The 17,860-nt window shown below is 40.5% G+C and overlaps 2 protein-coding genes across 4 annotated transcripts in view; one reads left to right on the forward strand and one right to left on the reverse strand.

Annotated features, from left to right (window-relative positions):
- The window catches only part of LOC120542813 (nitric oxide synthase interacting protein), a 31,225-nt gene extending 29,917 nt beyond the window's left edge, over positions 1-1,308 (forward strand). Inside the window, exon 9 of the mRNA XM_039775488.1 lies at positions 729-1,308. Coding sequence (XP_039631422.1) covers positions 729-800 — 72 coding nt within the window. The 3' untranslated portion in view covers positions 801-1,308. The remainder of the gene's footprint in view (positions 1-728) is intronic.
- On the reverse strand, positions 730-17,860 carry rcn3 (reticulocalbin 3, EF-hand calcium binding domain). 3 transcript variants are annotated; one of them, XM_039775487.1, is made up of 8 exons: positions 17,741-17,859; positions 15,907-16,133; positions 14,978-15,171; positions 14,671-14,843; positions 14,528-14,588; positions 13,586-13,677; positions 10,540-10,647; positions 730-783 (listed from the first exon to the last, which is right to left on the reverse strand). In XM_039775487.1, exons 1-8 carry the CDS (start codon positions 17,741-17,743, stop codon positions 745-747), a joined length of 897 nt encoding a protein of 298 aa, XP_039631421.1. In that variant the 5' UTR covers positions 17,744-17,859; the 3' UTR covers positions 730-744. The 3 variants fall into 3 exon arrangements, with proteins under 3 accessions (XP_039631421.1, XP_039631420.1, XP_039631419.1); XM_039775486.1 differs by lacking the exon at positions 730-783 and adding an exon at positions 2,744-3,138 and having other exon boundaries at positions 17,741-17,860; XM_039775485.1 differs by lacking the exon at positions 730-783 and adding an exon at positions 9,002-10,426.

Consider the following 17,860-nt stretch of genomic DNA (forward strand, 5'->3'; position numbering starts at 1 on the left):
TGCCCAAACTTTTGTATGCCACTTACAGATTTCTTAACTGTTTTTGTAGGTCACAACACCTCCAAACGTATTTAAATGTAACACAAATAAATGCTGGCTGTTGGTGCTTTGCCCACATCAGTGTAGTAGTGCATTTTACTATTCTGACTGAGTATTGCAGGGATAAATTAGTATTTCAGCTAGTTCTGTCTAAGGATCTCTTTTCCGAGAAGACTACTTCTTTTGATAGAGTAAAAAATAAAGTTGCTGTTTCATGAGTGGGCAATAACACATTTTCATTACTGAAGATAAAGCAAGAACTTTATTAATAAAATAAAGAGACTCTTTTGAGACACACAGAGGCATACAAGCTTACATTTGTCCTGTGTGGGGGCAGATGGCTGATTTAATAATGATTATCATTTAAGTTAAAAGAAGCACCAGCATATGCGGACTTACTCCTTCCACACCTTCCAATTGTCTGATTTAAAAAAAAAAAAAGATTGTGCACCTATTTTACATTTTCTGTTCCTACTTAGTTATCTGAAATGTAGCAGTTGTTTCTGCTTGATGATTTTTGCATTCATAATTTCCTACCTTAAGTAGAACAGATCAGCCTGCTATCATAATCATGAGACTTTTACACATAGGATTGGGTAATTTGAATCATGGATTTTTATTTTGCTGTTGACTGGTGCAGTTCAAAAAGATCCAAAAATAATAATAATTCAAGTTCTTTTGGTTTTCAGGGTGGAACAGGATTCTCTAGTTCTGGAATAGACCTAAAAGCGACACAGTCACGACCTGTAATGCAAGTATAAGAGAAAGTTCAGGTCTTCAATCTGCCATCTCCACAAAATCCTCTGCCAAGATTAACTCTTCTCCAGACTCTCTGGTGTTGTACCCTTTGATTTATTTCATAACCTTCTTTTTGTATCCTAGTTCTTGCTGCCAGTACTTATCACATTATTTGCATTTTGTTGTTAATATTGAAACCTTAAATAAACATTTGTGTATATAATAGAAAATTAAGCCTATTAGGAGTTTGTGTTTTTTGGAGTATAATTTTGGGTCACTGAAACTTTAGTTGAAATACCCTGCTTAAGTTAAAACCATAAGGGAAGCATTGGATTACTGTCAATAAACTATAAAGCCATGTAGAATTTGTTTAACCTGTAATTAAACTGTTACTTTTGTTTTGTAGTTATGTTGATGATTGAATGCTTTTTAAATGCAGCTGAATAAATTAATCAAAAAGCTCTGATTTATTTTATAAAGGTTGGTCAGTTGTGCTTCCCAATCTTTAGCAGAGCAATGATGTTCTGCACACACTTCGTATTTGTGCTTTTCTATTCTGTCTTTTTGTAGGTTTCAGCTTTTATATATATATATATTTTTTATGTAGCTGTCTTTGGGATTTCATGAATTTTGCTTCTTCAAAATAATTCCCATCATCATCATCACTCTGAGGGAAATTTCAATGTGATGTTCTTTACAACTGAGTATATATGATGTATGGTTTCCCCTTCCTGATTTCCTCTATTTTTGCTTGTTCAGAACATTTCATTGTTTCTGATCTACAAACAAATGTAGTATAATACAAAGGACAACCTGGGAAAACACAGGATACTGTTCTTAAATGATTGTTTCATTTATTGAAGGAATACGTTCACCAACTCCTTTGACCAAATAATTGCCCCAGAAACAATTAAGTATAATGAGTAAGTCAAAACAGAAGAAATCAGGAAGAGGCAAATACTTTTTCACAGCACTGTAAATGTACGGATAATTCCGGGCACACTGAAAAAAATGCTACCTTGTGCTGAATGCATTTCTTGTTTTTTGTGTCATGTCTGAAAACTATCTGTGGCGCTCATTTTGTCTGTGCCTTTGCTCATTCGTTGTCCACAAAGTGATCTGTCTTCAGACCTGAAGAGTGTGTTGTCCCTTAGCTTGTCATAGTAGGACATATTAGCTCAGAGTGGCATGGGCTTGCTGTCCGCAGCATGGGCTCTTCTTCATCTCTCCCTTCTTTCATATGTGTCACCCAGAATTCAACACAGTACTTTGTATAGGTTGTGGGGTGTCACATGTACAAATTCTTATATATTATAGCTTATGTGCATGCACTAATCAATAGCATGGTGCCTGTGATAGACTCTTTTGCTACACTGTGCGCTTTGTTTTCTTGTTCTTGCATGTAAAAGATGCCTGGCCTCCATTAAAAATTTAATACAGATCGCCACACTTATTGGCATTGCTGGATTGGGTTTACTGCGCCCTGCTTTGCCCCCTTATTGCTTGCAGCAGTTTGCTAATTCCCAATGTGTGCTTGATTGAAACTGGTTGGACAGAACACTGATCTCAACACAAAATCGGTCATTATTTTTAAAAGGATAAAAAAACAAAAGGAACTAAGCCAAGAGTCCCAACTGCAGTGTGCATAGGTTTCATTTACAGGTGCCATTTAGTTTTTCAGCCACCAGAGTGGACCCTAAGAGTTCAGTTTGTCCACTTGCTTGTGTCTGTTTAAAATACTTTTCTGTCTATGTAATGTTTTAAATAGCAGACACTGATTGTATTAATTAATGTAAACTTTATTTTTTTAATTTGGTTCTGTCTGAAAAATAAAAATATTGTGACACCTCAAAGCTGAGGTCATAGGTTAGCTTAAGATCTTAACATTTAGCCTCTCACACATCTTGGTTTGTGTTTAGCGCCCCAGTCAGATGCATTTAATAGCATTGTAGCCAACACTTCATTTTCTGTTTGACTCCCTTACTTGTATCGCGTGTTTGTGATGCGTTCAGGTGACTCTGCTGCGACAGAAGCTTGAAGAATGTTGTGTTTAGCAGTCTGACACTGAAAGGGCTGCTTGCTGTATTCAGACCCAACAATTAGTCCTGGAGCAGCTACTTAATCAAATTTCCATAGCTGGTCTGAGACCTCTTTAGTTGCCAGTAAAAGTGCAAGAGAAGTGAATTAACATAAAATCAAAAGAGGACTTTTAAGAGTTTGTCATTCTGATTTATTACATGTCTGGTAGACACTTTATAACTCATCATGGGAGCCAGTCATGTATCCCCCGTAGTCCGTGAAGGCACTGCCTGCTAAAAGCTTGAAGTTGTCCAGGACCTCGCGCAAAGAAAGTCGTCCATCCTGATAAAGAGAGTGGGGTGGGGGCAAATTATAGTTACAGCTTAGCAGTAAAACATTTTTTTTTTTTCAAGGAGAACCATTGGGTGCAAATGGCAGTGATGAAGTGATTAACGATGTCGGGTGATACAATGGTGGCGTATTCAAGAATGACTACTGATTTGTGTTTGAAGATGCTGGAATAGATGCTAGGGCCACTTGATCGTGACCTGGTTTGATGACAGTTAGATGGTTAATGACACTCAAGCAGACTTGACATTACTTAGAGTAGCAGAAGTAGCATCAGAGTTCTGTCAGTAAGATGGACAGCCTGAGCTGTGGAATTCTACCTTAGTAGTGTGCTGAGCATTTGAAACTTCAGTACAGCGGCGTCCTGGCAGAGTTGGATTTGGTTTTGCAATCCAAGGAACAACAGATTTTAAAGCATATTTGTGTGCAGTTAGGTTTCTAGTAGTAGTAATATTGTCATGTGGACAGAGTACAGTAAAATTTGTAGTTGCATGTCCAACCAACATGCAGCTTGTCTTCACTCTCTAATGCCATGAATGTCTTCAGTTATATAACTTAATTTTACCTGTTGTTCTGATATGTTACTGTGTGGTCAGTGTGAACGTAAGTTTACTTAAGATTAGTTCATTCAGCTGACAGTCCATGTTGGGTTCCTACCACCTTTTTTAAAACAATGGTGGGATTTCAGCTTCCTAGAACTATTCAGATGATTTAAGACATGAATTCTAGCAATCATAGGGGCTATCGTCCAAAGTTGAAAACTGTTCTCATAGCACTCGGTACAAGGTGGGATCGCCTCCTGATCTGGCAGAGGACCACCCCATACAAACAGAAACCCTCTTGAACTGTACCAGCTGGGACTCACTGCTTAACCTGTGCGAGAAAAAGCCACACAAACACTGGGAGAGCCTGTAAACTCCATGTTTTCAAGGCCTTAGCGTGAGGTAGCTCAATCAGTACAGACAGAATTAACTTTGAATTTTTGTATAGATTTTAAGCTGTATTTTTCAATTACTGGAATAAATTTAGAATGTAAAAAAAAAAAAATTGGGTAATCCATGATATCATCCTTTATAAGCCCTACAGTATCCTGAAATCATTCCCCCATTTGTTGTTATATTAGGGGGCTCTGCAAGTCAATTGCATATCTAAGTTCAGGCCCTTACTTAAATGATAAATGCCAATTATTTTAAAGCTCTTATTGTTGTTAGTATTTTTATATTCTATTACAGTACTGTTCACTTGAATAAAGGACATACTTTTAATAAAAAGCCTTTAAATGGGATTTCTGTTTTTGCTGCGGTATTGAGTAAGCGTCGTGTGTGGTGAAATTTCACAGGTATTGCTGTTGAATACAGAAATCCTGGTTTTATGACATCCCTAATCTGCGCATCCTCTGTACTTGCCAGGAGGTTCCGGAATGTAGCTTTGGGTACAGGGCAGACGGAGAGTTCTAGAAAGTAGGCACTACAAAAGTGCTAAATGTGTTTTGTATGGCATGACTTTTAGACAGCGAGATGATCCTGGTGGTCTTGTATATTTATGTGGGCTATGCAGCATTGCTGTGCAGGTGTGGTTTTCACATTTTTGTATGTCACAATTGTGGTTACTTTGAGTCGGGAATCTTAAAGCTGCACTTGGAAGAATCTATGAGCTCAAACACACTCATAGTTTGCTGTTCTTGTGAAGGAATACTGCTGAAGGAGGAATTACAGTTTTACAGACGACCAAGTACTGACAATAGGCTTCAGCATGGAGATACAGCAATAGACTTTGGTGACATTGCACAAGTGATTTAAAGAACTACGGCAGTGATGTATGAATTAAAGTTCAGGCTTTTGTCAAGCACAACACCATGATAACACGGTATCCATTTACTAAAGCTACCAAATCCTACTTCAAGGGCTTGAGGTGGGAGAATAGTGCAACGCCTATTCTATCTGCTGTAGGAACCAGCAGTGGGCACCGTCACAGTGCACATTGGGGGCAGATTAGTGACACCAGTCAATATGACCTTCATGTGTTTCGGATTCCTTCTGGAACCGTATGACAATAGCACTGCCACTGTATCTCCCCACAGTGGATGTTGGGATCTTGTACTGGAAGTCCCACTGGTGAGAGTTAGCATTTATTTGAAGGTAGGTTTGCTTTCACCAAAGCACTGATTATCGGAAATGCAAACCAAGCTTGTCTGAGACCAACGTCCACAGGAGTGACCCCAGTAGAGCGGAGGGTCCTCGTGTGCACATGGATCATGAAGCAACTCGAGAAAACATGTAGATGTTGAGGAGCCATCAATGAAGTATAGACAATGTAGAGCATCATGGGGCCACAGACACACACATCCAGCAAATCGTTTTCCAAACGCACATAAGATCTCCTTATCTTTTCAGCATCATTAGTTATTTTACATTGATGCAAATTATTTTTCTGTGGTGTCTGTGTCTGTCTGCTCATCGTAGCGATGAAGTGTTAGCTGCTGCTTATAGGATTTGTTACTGATCGTTTAGGGGCCTTTTCTTGTTCACTCTTTTACTGTTTGGGGTTAAGTGTTAGGAAAAAAGACATAAAAAATGGATGAAAAAGATTAATGTAATTATTTGACAGCTGCACAAAGCCACACAAATTTGGGTATATGACATTGATTGTATTCATGAATGGTCATCTATTCTGCTGTTTGTGATCATTTATTAGAGAACATTAATTACATTAAAAAAATGATAAACTGTCTCAGCATTCATGGGTGGGCACCTGCCTTCTGCATATTCCTGCTGGGATAGAATTTAACTCCATGTCATTTGAACTGAAAAAAGCAGGCCTAGAAAGAGAGTTGTGTTTAAGACCTGTAAAATGCACAAAGGGATTAGACATTTTTAATTTTTGTGTTGTTTTAATCTCTATTTTGGTGTATTCATCCATCTTGAAACACTTGACTGCACTACAGTCAAGACCATTGCAGGTACCTCAACCTCATTTGTAGGTTAAGAGAGTTGCCCAAGTTCACACGGTGGCCTTATGGTTTAGATGGTGAATCTGCTGCCTGTCAGTTCAGTTTCCAATTGTGAGTGTGTTTACTTCCAATTCCAGGACAATATTATATTAAAAAATCTAGAAGTTGAGATACAGGAGTTTTGGACTGGCAACCTTATGATGTCATATACAGTGGCACCTTTTCATAGTGAACATGATTCCATGGTGCTGGAGACATGAGTGTTGCGTGTAACATGTAATTAAGACTTTCACTGTCCTCTGTACACATGACAACACCACCAGCAGCACTCCTTCCTGCCTCAGGCCAGGATAGACGTTGGCAGTCTGTGCTCATATCTACAGGGTGGTCCAGATCTAATTATGCAGATCTAGATTGTCTGGATGACACTGATTTATGCAAAGACGATTCTTCATGTTGTCAGTTTGGACACTTCTCGATGGTCTGGGATTTTTCGGGTGATTTTCTATGTAATAAACTTAATAAGTTGTAGCATAATGAAAATTGCACAATTAGATCTGGACCACCTTATATAATGAAGCAGGTACTAAAACAAATGAATGTTCTGCTTTAAAAAGGCAAAAATATGTGTGTTGTTTTTTAAACAAATGAACCACTTGCCATATATATATATATATATATATAATGCCATAAACATTTTAACAAAGAAAATTCATTTGCAAGCTTAAAAGATTGAAAATTATCCCAGTTGATTAACACAATATGTCTTGCACAAACCTTCAGTGAGAATTGACTCTGCGCCCTTAGTGCATCTGAGAATACAAACATGGAGAAAAGCAACAGGAGAACAAGACAGGAGGCTGACCTGAAGTGGTGTGAAGGCTTTCACCGACTGAGGTGTCATAAGTAACCATTCTTTTTGTCGACTATGTGAGAGAGAAGAAAAGAAGCTGCACTTTCGTTGGACCAGATATTCCAATGACATTTATATTTTATAGTCAGACTAGACAGAGGATAATCGAGTACCGTATTGGTCATCATGCTGGTGAAATCGCTGCCCAAAGGACTTACCTGCTGAGATTTTTAAGAACACCATACACTATACCACCACCTTGAACCAGCTGCATGTATTTAGTGCCTGCCATGGGATTCATGAGAAACTTGTAGAGTTAAGCAATTGGCCAAATGTTTGAATCCTGCAAAACGTTTAGACCCAGCAGAATTCTTTCAGTTGAACAGTGAATCATGTACTCAAGGATGACGACAACAACTTCTTCATTTTCAACTTCTCCCATTTCTATGTGGGGTCAATCAACCATCTCCAAACAGCTCAGTTTTGCAGCTCTTTGCTAGTCAAGCCCTTTTTCTTCCAATCTTCTTTTAGTTTTTGTTTTTTTGTCCATCCTCCACTTTGGCCTCCCTCGCTTTCTCTTCACATGTACTTCAAACCCCATCACTCTTTTGCCCACACGTTCCTTGTCTCAACTCATCTCATGCCCATACTCTTCAACCTACTTTTGTTGTACCTCTGATTATCTCATTTCTTATTCTCTCCTTCTTGTAACTCCCCACATCCATCTCAACATTCTCATTTCTGCCACATCAGATTTCTTCTCCTACACTCCATTTATTGCCCATGTCTCAGCTCCTTGCATCATTGCTGGTCTTACAAGCCTTACCTTTAACCTTCACCTTCGATCACACAATACTTCTGATACCTTCTTCCAGTTGTTCCATCCACAATGCACTCTATGGGCTATCTCTACATCTAGTTTTCCATCTTTGGCTACCACTATTTATATTTATCCACTCTTTTCAATAGCTCTCCCAGCAGGCTAACATCCTAATCCTGACTATCATTACTCCTTATATATTCTGTCTTCTTCCTATTTATCTTTTATCTGCTATATTCCAAAGCCTTTTTTCCATTCTTCCAACTTCTCCTCCACTTTCTGTATTCTGGTGCAGAATGTCCTCAACAAAATACATACACCGGGGGATTGGTCTTTTATCCCATGACTCAACACATCCACCACGAGATGAAAGAGAATGACTTAAAGAGGATCCCTAGTGCAGACCTACTGTAACTGGGATCTTGTCTGTTACCCCAACACTGCCCTTGTAACCTGAGTCCTCACTCCCTTATGCATATCCTCATAAACTTCCCTGGCACTCCTTTCTCTCACATGCACCTCCAGATGTCTTCACATGGCACGCCTTCTCCAAATCAATAAACACCATATGCAAATCTTTTGGTTTTTCCTGATGTTTCTCTATTAGCTGTCTCAATGCAAAGACTGCATCAGTTGTTCCTCCCCCTGGCAAAATAAAAAAAACAAACTGCTCCACCCTTATGGTGACCTCTTACCTAAGCCTTCTCTCTATACCCCTTTCCCAAATTTCCATTGTGTGTGACACATCAGCTTTATCCCTCTATAAGTTTCCATAATCCTGAATGCTACCGTGCTCCTTATAAATGGCACACTCACAGTGTTCCTCCACACCTCTGGTATTCGCTCCTGTGCATAGGTCTTCTGCTTTAGATCCTACGACACATCTTCGCTCTCTTCTTCTAAATGTGCTGAAGGACACCAGTGGAAGTTAAGGGGCAGTTCATTTAGTACTGAAGCCAGAAAGCACTTCTTTGCAAAAAGAGTTATGAGAATCTGAAACAAGTGACTAAGTCATGTATTGGAAGTGGAAACCCTGACAACTTTTAAGAAGCATCTGGAGGAGATAGTGGGACAGCTTAGCCATTAGCTTAACAAACATGCTTAATGGACAGAATGATCTCCTCTTCATTTGTCAGATTTCTTATGTTCTTGTGAATGACTTGTTTGCTCTTCTTTTTAAGCAGCTTATATTTTCCAGCACCTCAAACTCTAGTATATTAGAAAATGACCAACATTATGTAGTCTTATTTTTATTCCACTGTCAAATGGTATCATTAAAAAATAGATCTTGAGAGCCAAAATCATTCTGTTACACTTTTTTCAGTTGAGCTAAGTGGCAGTGTGACAACATTGAATGTCGAGTAAATTGAATCACAACAAAATTGGAGACAATTAAAGTAAATAAGATTCACATTTAAATCTTGCTTTGGCTTCCCTCAACAACTGCAGCTCCAGCTTCTTTAGAGCAAGAGCAGCGTGTGATTTCCATCAAGTCAAACGATGGAACTAAAGCCGTCTGTATGCCCAAACCGAAGGGCCTTTGCATCTTAACATGTTTGCCCAAGCACTCTTGCATGAATTAAATTCTGACATTTCATCAACGGCTGACCTTCCACATACTTTATATGAAGGTATAGGAATTGTGCTATGCTTTTCAGGACAAGTTAACATTTTAAAATCTAAGTTCTGTTTTAGTAGCACCGAGTTTTCAATCTGTTAACTGAACAAAGCTGTGAAAACTAAGTTAAGCAAATGATTCAACCAGTCAAGTCAGGAGGTGGGAGCTGCCACTTTTCTAAAGGCTTAAACCTGGAGAGCTCAGGCCCTTGTGCATCCTGCTATCACACAGACAAGGGCAGAGTAGGCACACCATTCCAGAGATACACAATTAATCCAAAAACATGGGCAATTCAGTTCACTGTATAAAAAAAAAACACTTGAATTAAAAGTAAACTGATGCAGACTCTAAGCACTCAGAAAAATAAGCAGTTGTGGAAAATATAGATATTTACAGTAAAAAACATATACCGCCTTCTGCTGTGCTATTTCCTTATTTGCATTGCATAAATCCAAAAAGCTCTTCTTCTGTAGGATACTGACTGCCATAAATATGCCCATCATTTTCAGACTGGCATGTCATTGTTCAGCTCTGCGACCATCACATCAGGGTGCACGTGTGTATGATAAAGCTATGCAGGTAGAGTGAACTGATTTAAACGTCCAGGGTAAAGAGTTGGCAAACTTTTGACTAGCTTAGAACAGCCACAGTTGTGCAGAAGGCTTTGTTTGTCAAACAGCAAGGCTGGAGCAGTAGTTGGCAGCGTGGTATATATGGCCATCTGTTGTGCTCTGACATGCTGAAGTGTTCAACTCTGCATGAAGTGGAGTGGCAGAAGGAAAACAGGTTACACTGAAGAGACCTTAGAAAGCCCCCTCCCCAAGACGCCCCCCCCCCGACATCCCACTGTGGTCAAATGTAAAAGCGTCAATGTTGGATGACTAGCTGATCCTTGTGTTTTGGCTTCTGCCTCTCAATCAATGTAGCTCGTTTTCAGAGCTCATCGTGCTTCTTTGTAAGGTCCTCTCCATAATTAGTTGCCTGGCTGCCCACAAACATGTTCCAGTTGCCCAAAACCTCCTCTTTGGTCAGCTTCTCATCCTGCCAGCCAATCAAAGCACAGCATACAATTAAAAAAAAAAAACACCACCACCATGATTGGAGGATTAAAAGGGCATTGGAGAGCGGAGAGGCAGTTTTTTTTTTTTTCTTACCTTGTCCTTGTCACTTTCATAAATAAGGTGTTTAGCCTCAATGTCCATGTGATCCACTTGCCCAGGCAAAATCCAGTGGGCAACTTCATCCGAGTCTAGCTTCCCATCCTACAAAAGATGATCAAGTAAAAATCTAAGCAAATGTAGAGAAGTTATTTAGCATCCGGTATGTCAGGGTAAGGGTATAAATCTGGGCTGCCACACAAAAACAGGTGAACAAATCTTCAGCTCTTGTTGACACCATATGGTCTCCTCGCGTACTTTTCACACATGCAATCTGTGCCAAGAATCTACCAGGACATTTCAAGGTCGAGGGTAGGTGTTAATGAAAGTCAGAACTGATGTGCCAAGAAGCTCAAGTCATCTGATCAAAGCAGTGGAATGTCTGGGTCAAGCACTACTCTTCATTTTCTAAAGGTTATGTGAAGGGTTGCCAGGGGTGCAAACGAAACCAAGATAGTACTGGAGAAGGGGGGATACGGATCAGTGCAGCCCAAAAAGTAATTAATGGAACGGCAATAGGATTACAAGTCTACAAACACGTGTGGAAGAAGGGGGCTTTAAAAAAAAAAAAAGGGGTCAGTAAGCACTGTTGAGGTAATGGGTTTGCTGGAAGTAATTTACCTGGCAGCACTAAAGTGTTTGTGGTCATGGATGGTTTAGAGGCAAGTAAACTACCAGGCAACAGCTCAGTGTCCCACATTAAGAAAGTAGGGTTTGTGTTAAAACTTTTAGAACCAAAAAGTCTGTCAGGAAGCCAATCACAGCACCCCAGCCCATTAGGTGGTAACCCCAATTTAATGCTGCTCATTTAAGGCAGACAGTTGAAGAAGCTTTTTAAGAGAGGCAGCCCCTTAAGGGTCATATAGGTTTAAGGGAGCATGGCCACCCACGGCCACTCAAGGGATTCTAGCTTTGCTTCTCTGCCGCGAAAGCAGTTCATTCTTAACTGCATAAATTATTCCAGCCAAGGACGGGACCCCATGATGGGCCTTTAAACCACTCTAAGCAAGTGGCTCAATAAGTCTGAAATCAGGAGAACGGTTTGGGGTGAATGCTTACTGGCCATGAACAAGAGAAGGGAGAGTGCCATGGTTCAGCACTCAGTCCTCTTCACCAAACAGAGAATGATTAAGCCCTGTGAGGTGGCAGGTTTCTGTGGCTCACTGACTTTGTAGATCTCTTCCAAGGACCACAGTTTCTCTCCCACAAACCAAAGATGCTTGCCTGAGGTCAATTTGCAACACTAAACTGCCCCATTGTGAGGAAGGTCAGTGTGTTAGTGATATTATGTAACCCAGCACTACCTGACACTGGTTCTTCTGGGTGAGCAGAGTGAGAAGACACCCTGCCAAATTAAAAAAATATGACTTGCCAAATGGAAAAGAAGCACAGTTAGAGGCTATGGACATCCATATATGCTGTAGGTTATGCCTCCTTAGAGGCAAACCCCCAGACCAGCAGGAATGCCACATGCACTTCAGAAGAGGTCATCCACCTTAAGCTAAGCATGTTCGAGCCTGGACAGTAATTTGATGGGGGGCAACCTAGGAAAAGCTTGGATTGCTGCTAGAAGAGGTGTTGGCGAGGTCAGCAGGGGGTGCTTACCTTATGGTCTAAATGTAGATCCCAATGCCCCAGTGCAGTGACAGGCACCATCCTGTGGATGAGATGTAAAACCAAGGTCCTGACTGGCTCTGTGGTCATAAGAGATCCCTGGGCATCCTTTGTAAAGAGCAGGGTGTATCCCAATGTGCAGGCTAAACTGCCCTTCGTGGCCAAGTCAGTCTGGCCCCCTAATAATCCCCCGACTCTAATTGTATGTGTGTAGCTCTCTCAACACTTCACCACATAATGGCCAATGTGTAGTGAACATTCTAGCGCAAAATAGCTGCAGTCCCATCATCCAGGTGGATGCTACATATTAGTGGGGGTTGAATTGGCTCCCGGGCGGCACGATGGCGCAGTGGTAACGCTGTTGACTCGCAGTAAGGAGACCTGGGTTCGCCTCCCGGGCCCTCCCTGCGTGGAGTTTGCATGTTCTCCCCGTGTCTGCATCTGGTTTCCTCCCACAGACCAAAGACATGCAGGTTAGGTGCACTGGCGATCCAAAATTGTCCCTTGTGTGTGCTTGGTGTGTGTGTCCTGCAGGGGGGCTGGCATCCTGCCCGGGATTTGTTCCTGCCTTGCACCCTGTATTGGCTGGGACTGGCTCCAGCAGACCCCCATAACCCTGTGTTAAGATAAAGCAGGTTGGACACTGACTGACTGAAGTGGCTCCCCATTTAATATGAAAAAAGCACTTTGAGTAGTAAGAATACGACTATATAAATGTAAAGAAGTATTATTACTAGTGATACCAATTAATGGCATCCGCAATGGGAATACCAAAGTACAATTGTGCCAAATTATGAAGTGATGTACAAAAACAAATCAAATATCAATGCCAGGGCATCTCCTGCAGGCAATGCGCCTCAGGAACCCACATCCTCCCCCCATGATAAACGTGCTAGAAGTACTGCAGATAACATAGCCGGAAAAAGGAAAAACATGCAAGACCACAAAATAACAGGGGTCAGATACATTATTGACAAAGTTGTAGAAAGTAGGATGAGGCGGTTTGGGGATGTTCTAAACAGTAGGATGAATGACCCAATAGGAAAAGAATGGTAGCTGTGTGTAAAATCAGAAAGATTGAGAAGAATGCAGAGGTTTAGGTAGACAGACTTGGTGGCAATAGATTTGAAGGTGCTGGGTCTGAGGGCAGAGGATGCAACAGGCAAAAATAAATGGAAACCGAGTATCCAGATGGTTGACCCCCAACAGCCGGGAAGTGCTTGCAGGTAAAAGAAGAAGACTAAAGTGGCACATCATGAGTGCACGGTGTGGCCTAGCATCTGATATTGAAAGAACAGATCATAGCTCCCCGTAATGCAAGCTGAACTTTAAAGAAGCAGATGGAAACTCGCCCGTTATGATAACGTCCAGTGCTCCTAACACTACTTGGGGTATGCAGAGAACAGAAAAACTTTGACAACAACCATACCTTGTTTAAATCTCGGAAATCAATAAACTGTTGTCGTTCAGACTTCACCCAGTCAGGCTCTTCTTCTTTAGTCTCACTGCCATACATGTCGCCTGAGAAGGAAAATCAAAGTAAATACAATAGAAGCAATAGTTGTATGTCAAAAATCCATCCATCCATCCATTATCCAACCCGCTATATCCTAACTACAGGGTCACAGGGGTCTGCTGGAGCCAATCCCAGCCAACACAGGGCGCAAGGCAGGAAAAAAATCCCAGGCAGGATGCCAGCCCACTGCAGGACACACACACACACACCATGCACACAACAAGGACAATTTAGAATCGCCAATGCACCTAACCTGCATGTCTTGGGAGGAAACCCACGCAGACACGGGGAGAACATGCAAACTCCACGCAGGGAGGACCCAGGAAGCGAACTCAGGTCTCCTAACTGTGAGGCAGTAGCGCTACCCACCGTGCCGCCCATGTCAAAAATTCAGTATTTAATTACTTTTTTTTTTTTTTTAATTACAAAGTGTTACTTAAGTGTTATCAAAAATGCACTTATTGTTAACAAGTGCTACACCTCAAATTGGAAAGCCAATCATTTCAGGGGCAAACACTTCTACAGTACCAGGAAGGAATCTAAGAGCTTTTATTCAACCAAGCTCTGAGTTACTGAAGCAGATTAAGGGGTTTTTAGATTTGTATGCTATAACAGTTTTACACTTTGAGATTCATGGAACAAGGCCTTGTTGCACTTAGTTTTTCCTCTTTTTCTAGCATATGTATCTCATTTCAGAAGATGGAGCAGCCATCTGGACTCACTCTGTTACAGTTCAATGAAATAGATTAGAAAATAGTGTAACGTCAATCATCACTTTCACAGAGACAGATCAAATCAGAGCTGCAGCACTTCATTCTAAGGCCTTAATAAAAACCCTTTACCACATTGCCTTACCGATATATTCATTCGCATCTATAAAACCATCGCCGTTTTGGTCAATGTCCTCAATTGTTTCCTGTAAGAGAGAAAAAGGGTAAGTGTGAATAAAATGTACTTGATGTATTTTGCCTGGTGCTCTACATAGATATTTCATCTACCTGCACCACCACATTTTTCATATGTTCATACTCCTCCGGGTGCAAGAAGGCTGTGAATTCTTCCTTGGTTGCAATCTGGTCTCCATCCTGGTCAGCCATTTGAAATCTGCGCTTGTCTCGAGCCAGCATGGCCTTGTAACTGTTTTTATCTTCCACTCCCTCAAACTCCTCATCTAGTTTAAAAAATATATACATACAGTATATATCAGTGTACAAGTAAATAGACTATATGTATTTTTTTTTCTGCAGTAGCTGGTCAGACTTATGAAACCAACAGATTTCAAATAAGATTAAAAATGAAACTCACCCATATAAAATCCATAAGTAGTATTCTTGTACTCCTCCCAGGAGACCTTGTCATCCTTGTTCACGTCATATTCACGCCAGTGTTTCATCACATCTTCCTCTATGTACCTCTTCTGGGTGTACTTGATCCAGGAATGCAGCTCTGCGTGAGTAATGAAGCCATCCTTGTCTTTATCAATTCTGTCCACAATTTTTCTGGAGATGCAATCAAGGTTTACTTACATTAAAATAGAATGTACAGAAGCACAATCACGTTCTCCTAGACGCTGCCATCATATTTTCAACTTGATTTTACAGATGTAAAAACAAACATACTCATTTCCTTTGTTTTTGTTAGATTCTCACTAAAAACAGACAAACAGCAAAAAATGGAAAATATGATGCAAGGAAATACAAATACTACACCAATCTGGGCTACAAAACAGATTCCCACAGCCCACCCCCAGCCAAACCGAGTTACAAGATCCAGCAGTTAGCATAGCCACCACACTCCAGGCCACTTTTCAGTCACTGCTGCATTACTGCATTGATGAGTTCACTTCACATAATTAAACTTTCTAATTGAGAATTCAACTCAAATTTCTTACTTAAAGAAAAAAAAAATCACTCAAGGGTGTCATTTTTTGAATTATTTATGCCAAATCAACACATCAGTTGCATGCGGTAGTCTTTTGAAACGTGTTGGCTTTGAGCAAACATATTTTGTATGGTGCCAAATACAAGCTTATCCTGTCACATCCCTTTTTGCTAAACGACACAGTGTGTCCTTTAAAGTGTGTTGTCACCCGAGTCTTTTGAAAGATACGACTATGTGCTAGCCACTCACCCACCACATAATAATGAGAGAAGAGCCACCCCTAATGATTATACTTTATAGAAATGAATGCTGTTCAGTGTGTTGATTTACATCCAGTGGATAGAGTGGCTCACCCAAGTCTTTCCTTGCTCTCTTCAGGAGTAAGCTGGTCAAATGTTTTAGCTTCTTCTTTCCCAAGGAATGCTTCATGGTCATACTGAAAATCTTCAGCATCATTATGAACATGGTCACTAAGATCTCGGCCATGATGGACACGGTCACGCTTCTCCTGGGTTGGTTTTGCTAAAGTAGCCTGGAGGACCGCTGCCATACACAGCAAACAAGAAAGAGTCCACGTTTTCTGCAGAGAAGAGAAAAAGATAAGAATCAGAAAAGCATGCTTAGTAGTACAGTATATCTACTAAAGTATTCTTTCATGGAGTTCTGCATTGGTGACTATTAGTCTAGCTAGCACTATCTCATCTGCTTTATTAAGACCATTTAGATGACACACATTGTGATGAATCCTTCCATGAGTTTATTTTCTGAGTCAGCTTTTTCCTTTACAGGGTCCCAGGGTGCTTGATTCGATCCAGACAGCACCTGGTACAAGATAGGTAATAGTGCTGGAAGAGGTACAACTCATCCCACATCCCATACTGGGCCAAGTATACAGTCACAAATTAGCCAAACCATGCATATTCATGACCTAAAATCCTAGGGGCAGAATCAATTTGTTTTTTCCAACAGAGAACTGAATCCTACGTTCTGGGGTCCTTGGGCAACAGAACTAATTACTGCACCACCCCTGTGAAGCTCACTTTACAACACAAACTTTTGCAAATCTAGATTGGCTGTGGCACTGTATGGGTGAGTGTGGTTATGTGCATGACTGAGCCATGAGATGAAGTACTATCCAGTCAGAGAAGGGTACGTTTTATCTTCAGTCCTCCTGGGTTGGACTTCACACCCTTTGTGCCAGTATTGGAACAAACATGTCTGGAAAACGGCTGAATGAACAAGCGAATGATCGAGTGTGTGCAATATGCCGTTTAACTTTAGGGCTAATGAAAGTGAAATGTAAAACAATAAACTGTTAAAATAGTAAAAGCTTTTTGAACAAACAGGTTACAATTTAGGAAAAATAATTCTGTTGGCTTTTGGATGGTGATTAGTTTATACAAAGTTCCTCCAAAGACCCTAGGGAATGAGAAGGAATTGAACATAAAGACCAATTGTGAAAACATATATGGTAGCTCTGAGGACCAGAAGTAAAGAAAAGTCACTGTTTGTGCCACCACCCCCCAAAATCTCCCAACTTTCGACATACTAAAACGGAACAGTACAATTATTTCCAGTTCATTTTTATATCAAGTGCTCTACCTCTCAGCTTCAAATATAGACAACTCCTGGAAAGAGAGCACACACTGTTAGTCGCTTCAAGGCCACCGATTAAAGTTGTTAAACCACCAGAAAACGATATTACAAAAGGTAATTTGACTGAATCCTACCTGTTCACTAGATTCTCCCACAAAATATCTATTAGGAACCTACTGAAGCCGCTCACCGAGTTAAAGGCAAAAAATACCTAATATAAACTGCAAAATAGCTAGACATTTCTATATTCTTGTACCAGATTTAATGAAATAACGACTTTAAACTTTTAAGTATTATCACTAACGGAATGCCTGTACCGTTAAGTCACTATAATGAGCAGAGCTGCATCGAGTCAATGCCACTCTAGTCAGAGTTCAACTTCTACTACATGATGTCTTGCAAACTCCATCTCCGTTACCAGGTGAAACGTTAAAGTAAATGTTAACCAATAATGAACACAACGGAAAACGTTTAACTTTTACTTTTACCGAGTGGAATGGAGAAAATAATGTGTGTGTGTGTGTATATATATATATATATATATATATAATTTAATTAAATACAGTTTACGACATTCTAGGACAAACTCACCATTTTGCTGGCTTTGTGGTTAGCGCTCCCAAAAAAAGGAATGAGAAGGCAGAGATTTGAGAAAACGGAGAGCCACGATTTAAATCACGGATACTACAGGGGCTGGCTGAAGGTTACAAC

This window comes from Polypterus senegalus, chromosome 13, assembly GCF_016835505.1.
Source record: "Polypterus senegalus isolate Bchr_013 chromosome 13, ASM1683550v1, whole genome shotgun sequence".
In the NCBI taxonomy this organism is placed as follows: domain Eukaryota; kingdom Metazoa; phylum Chordata; class Cladistia; order Polypteriformes; family Polypteridae; genus Polypterus; species Polypterus senegalus.

What these genes read in the sequence shown, in the direction of transcription:
- rcn3 (XM_039775486.1), bottom strand. An exon ending in TACTTATGGATTTTATATGG is followed by an intron (nt 14,844 to 14,977) that starts GTGAGTTTCATT and finishes TTTTTAAACTAG; the next exon opens with ATGAGGAGTTTGAGGGAGTG. An exon ending in ATTTCCGAGATTTAAACAAG is followed by an intron (nt 10,648 to 13,585) that starts GTATGGTTGTTG and finishes CATCTTTTGTAG; the next exon opens with GATGGGAAGCTAGACTCGGA.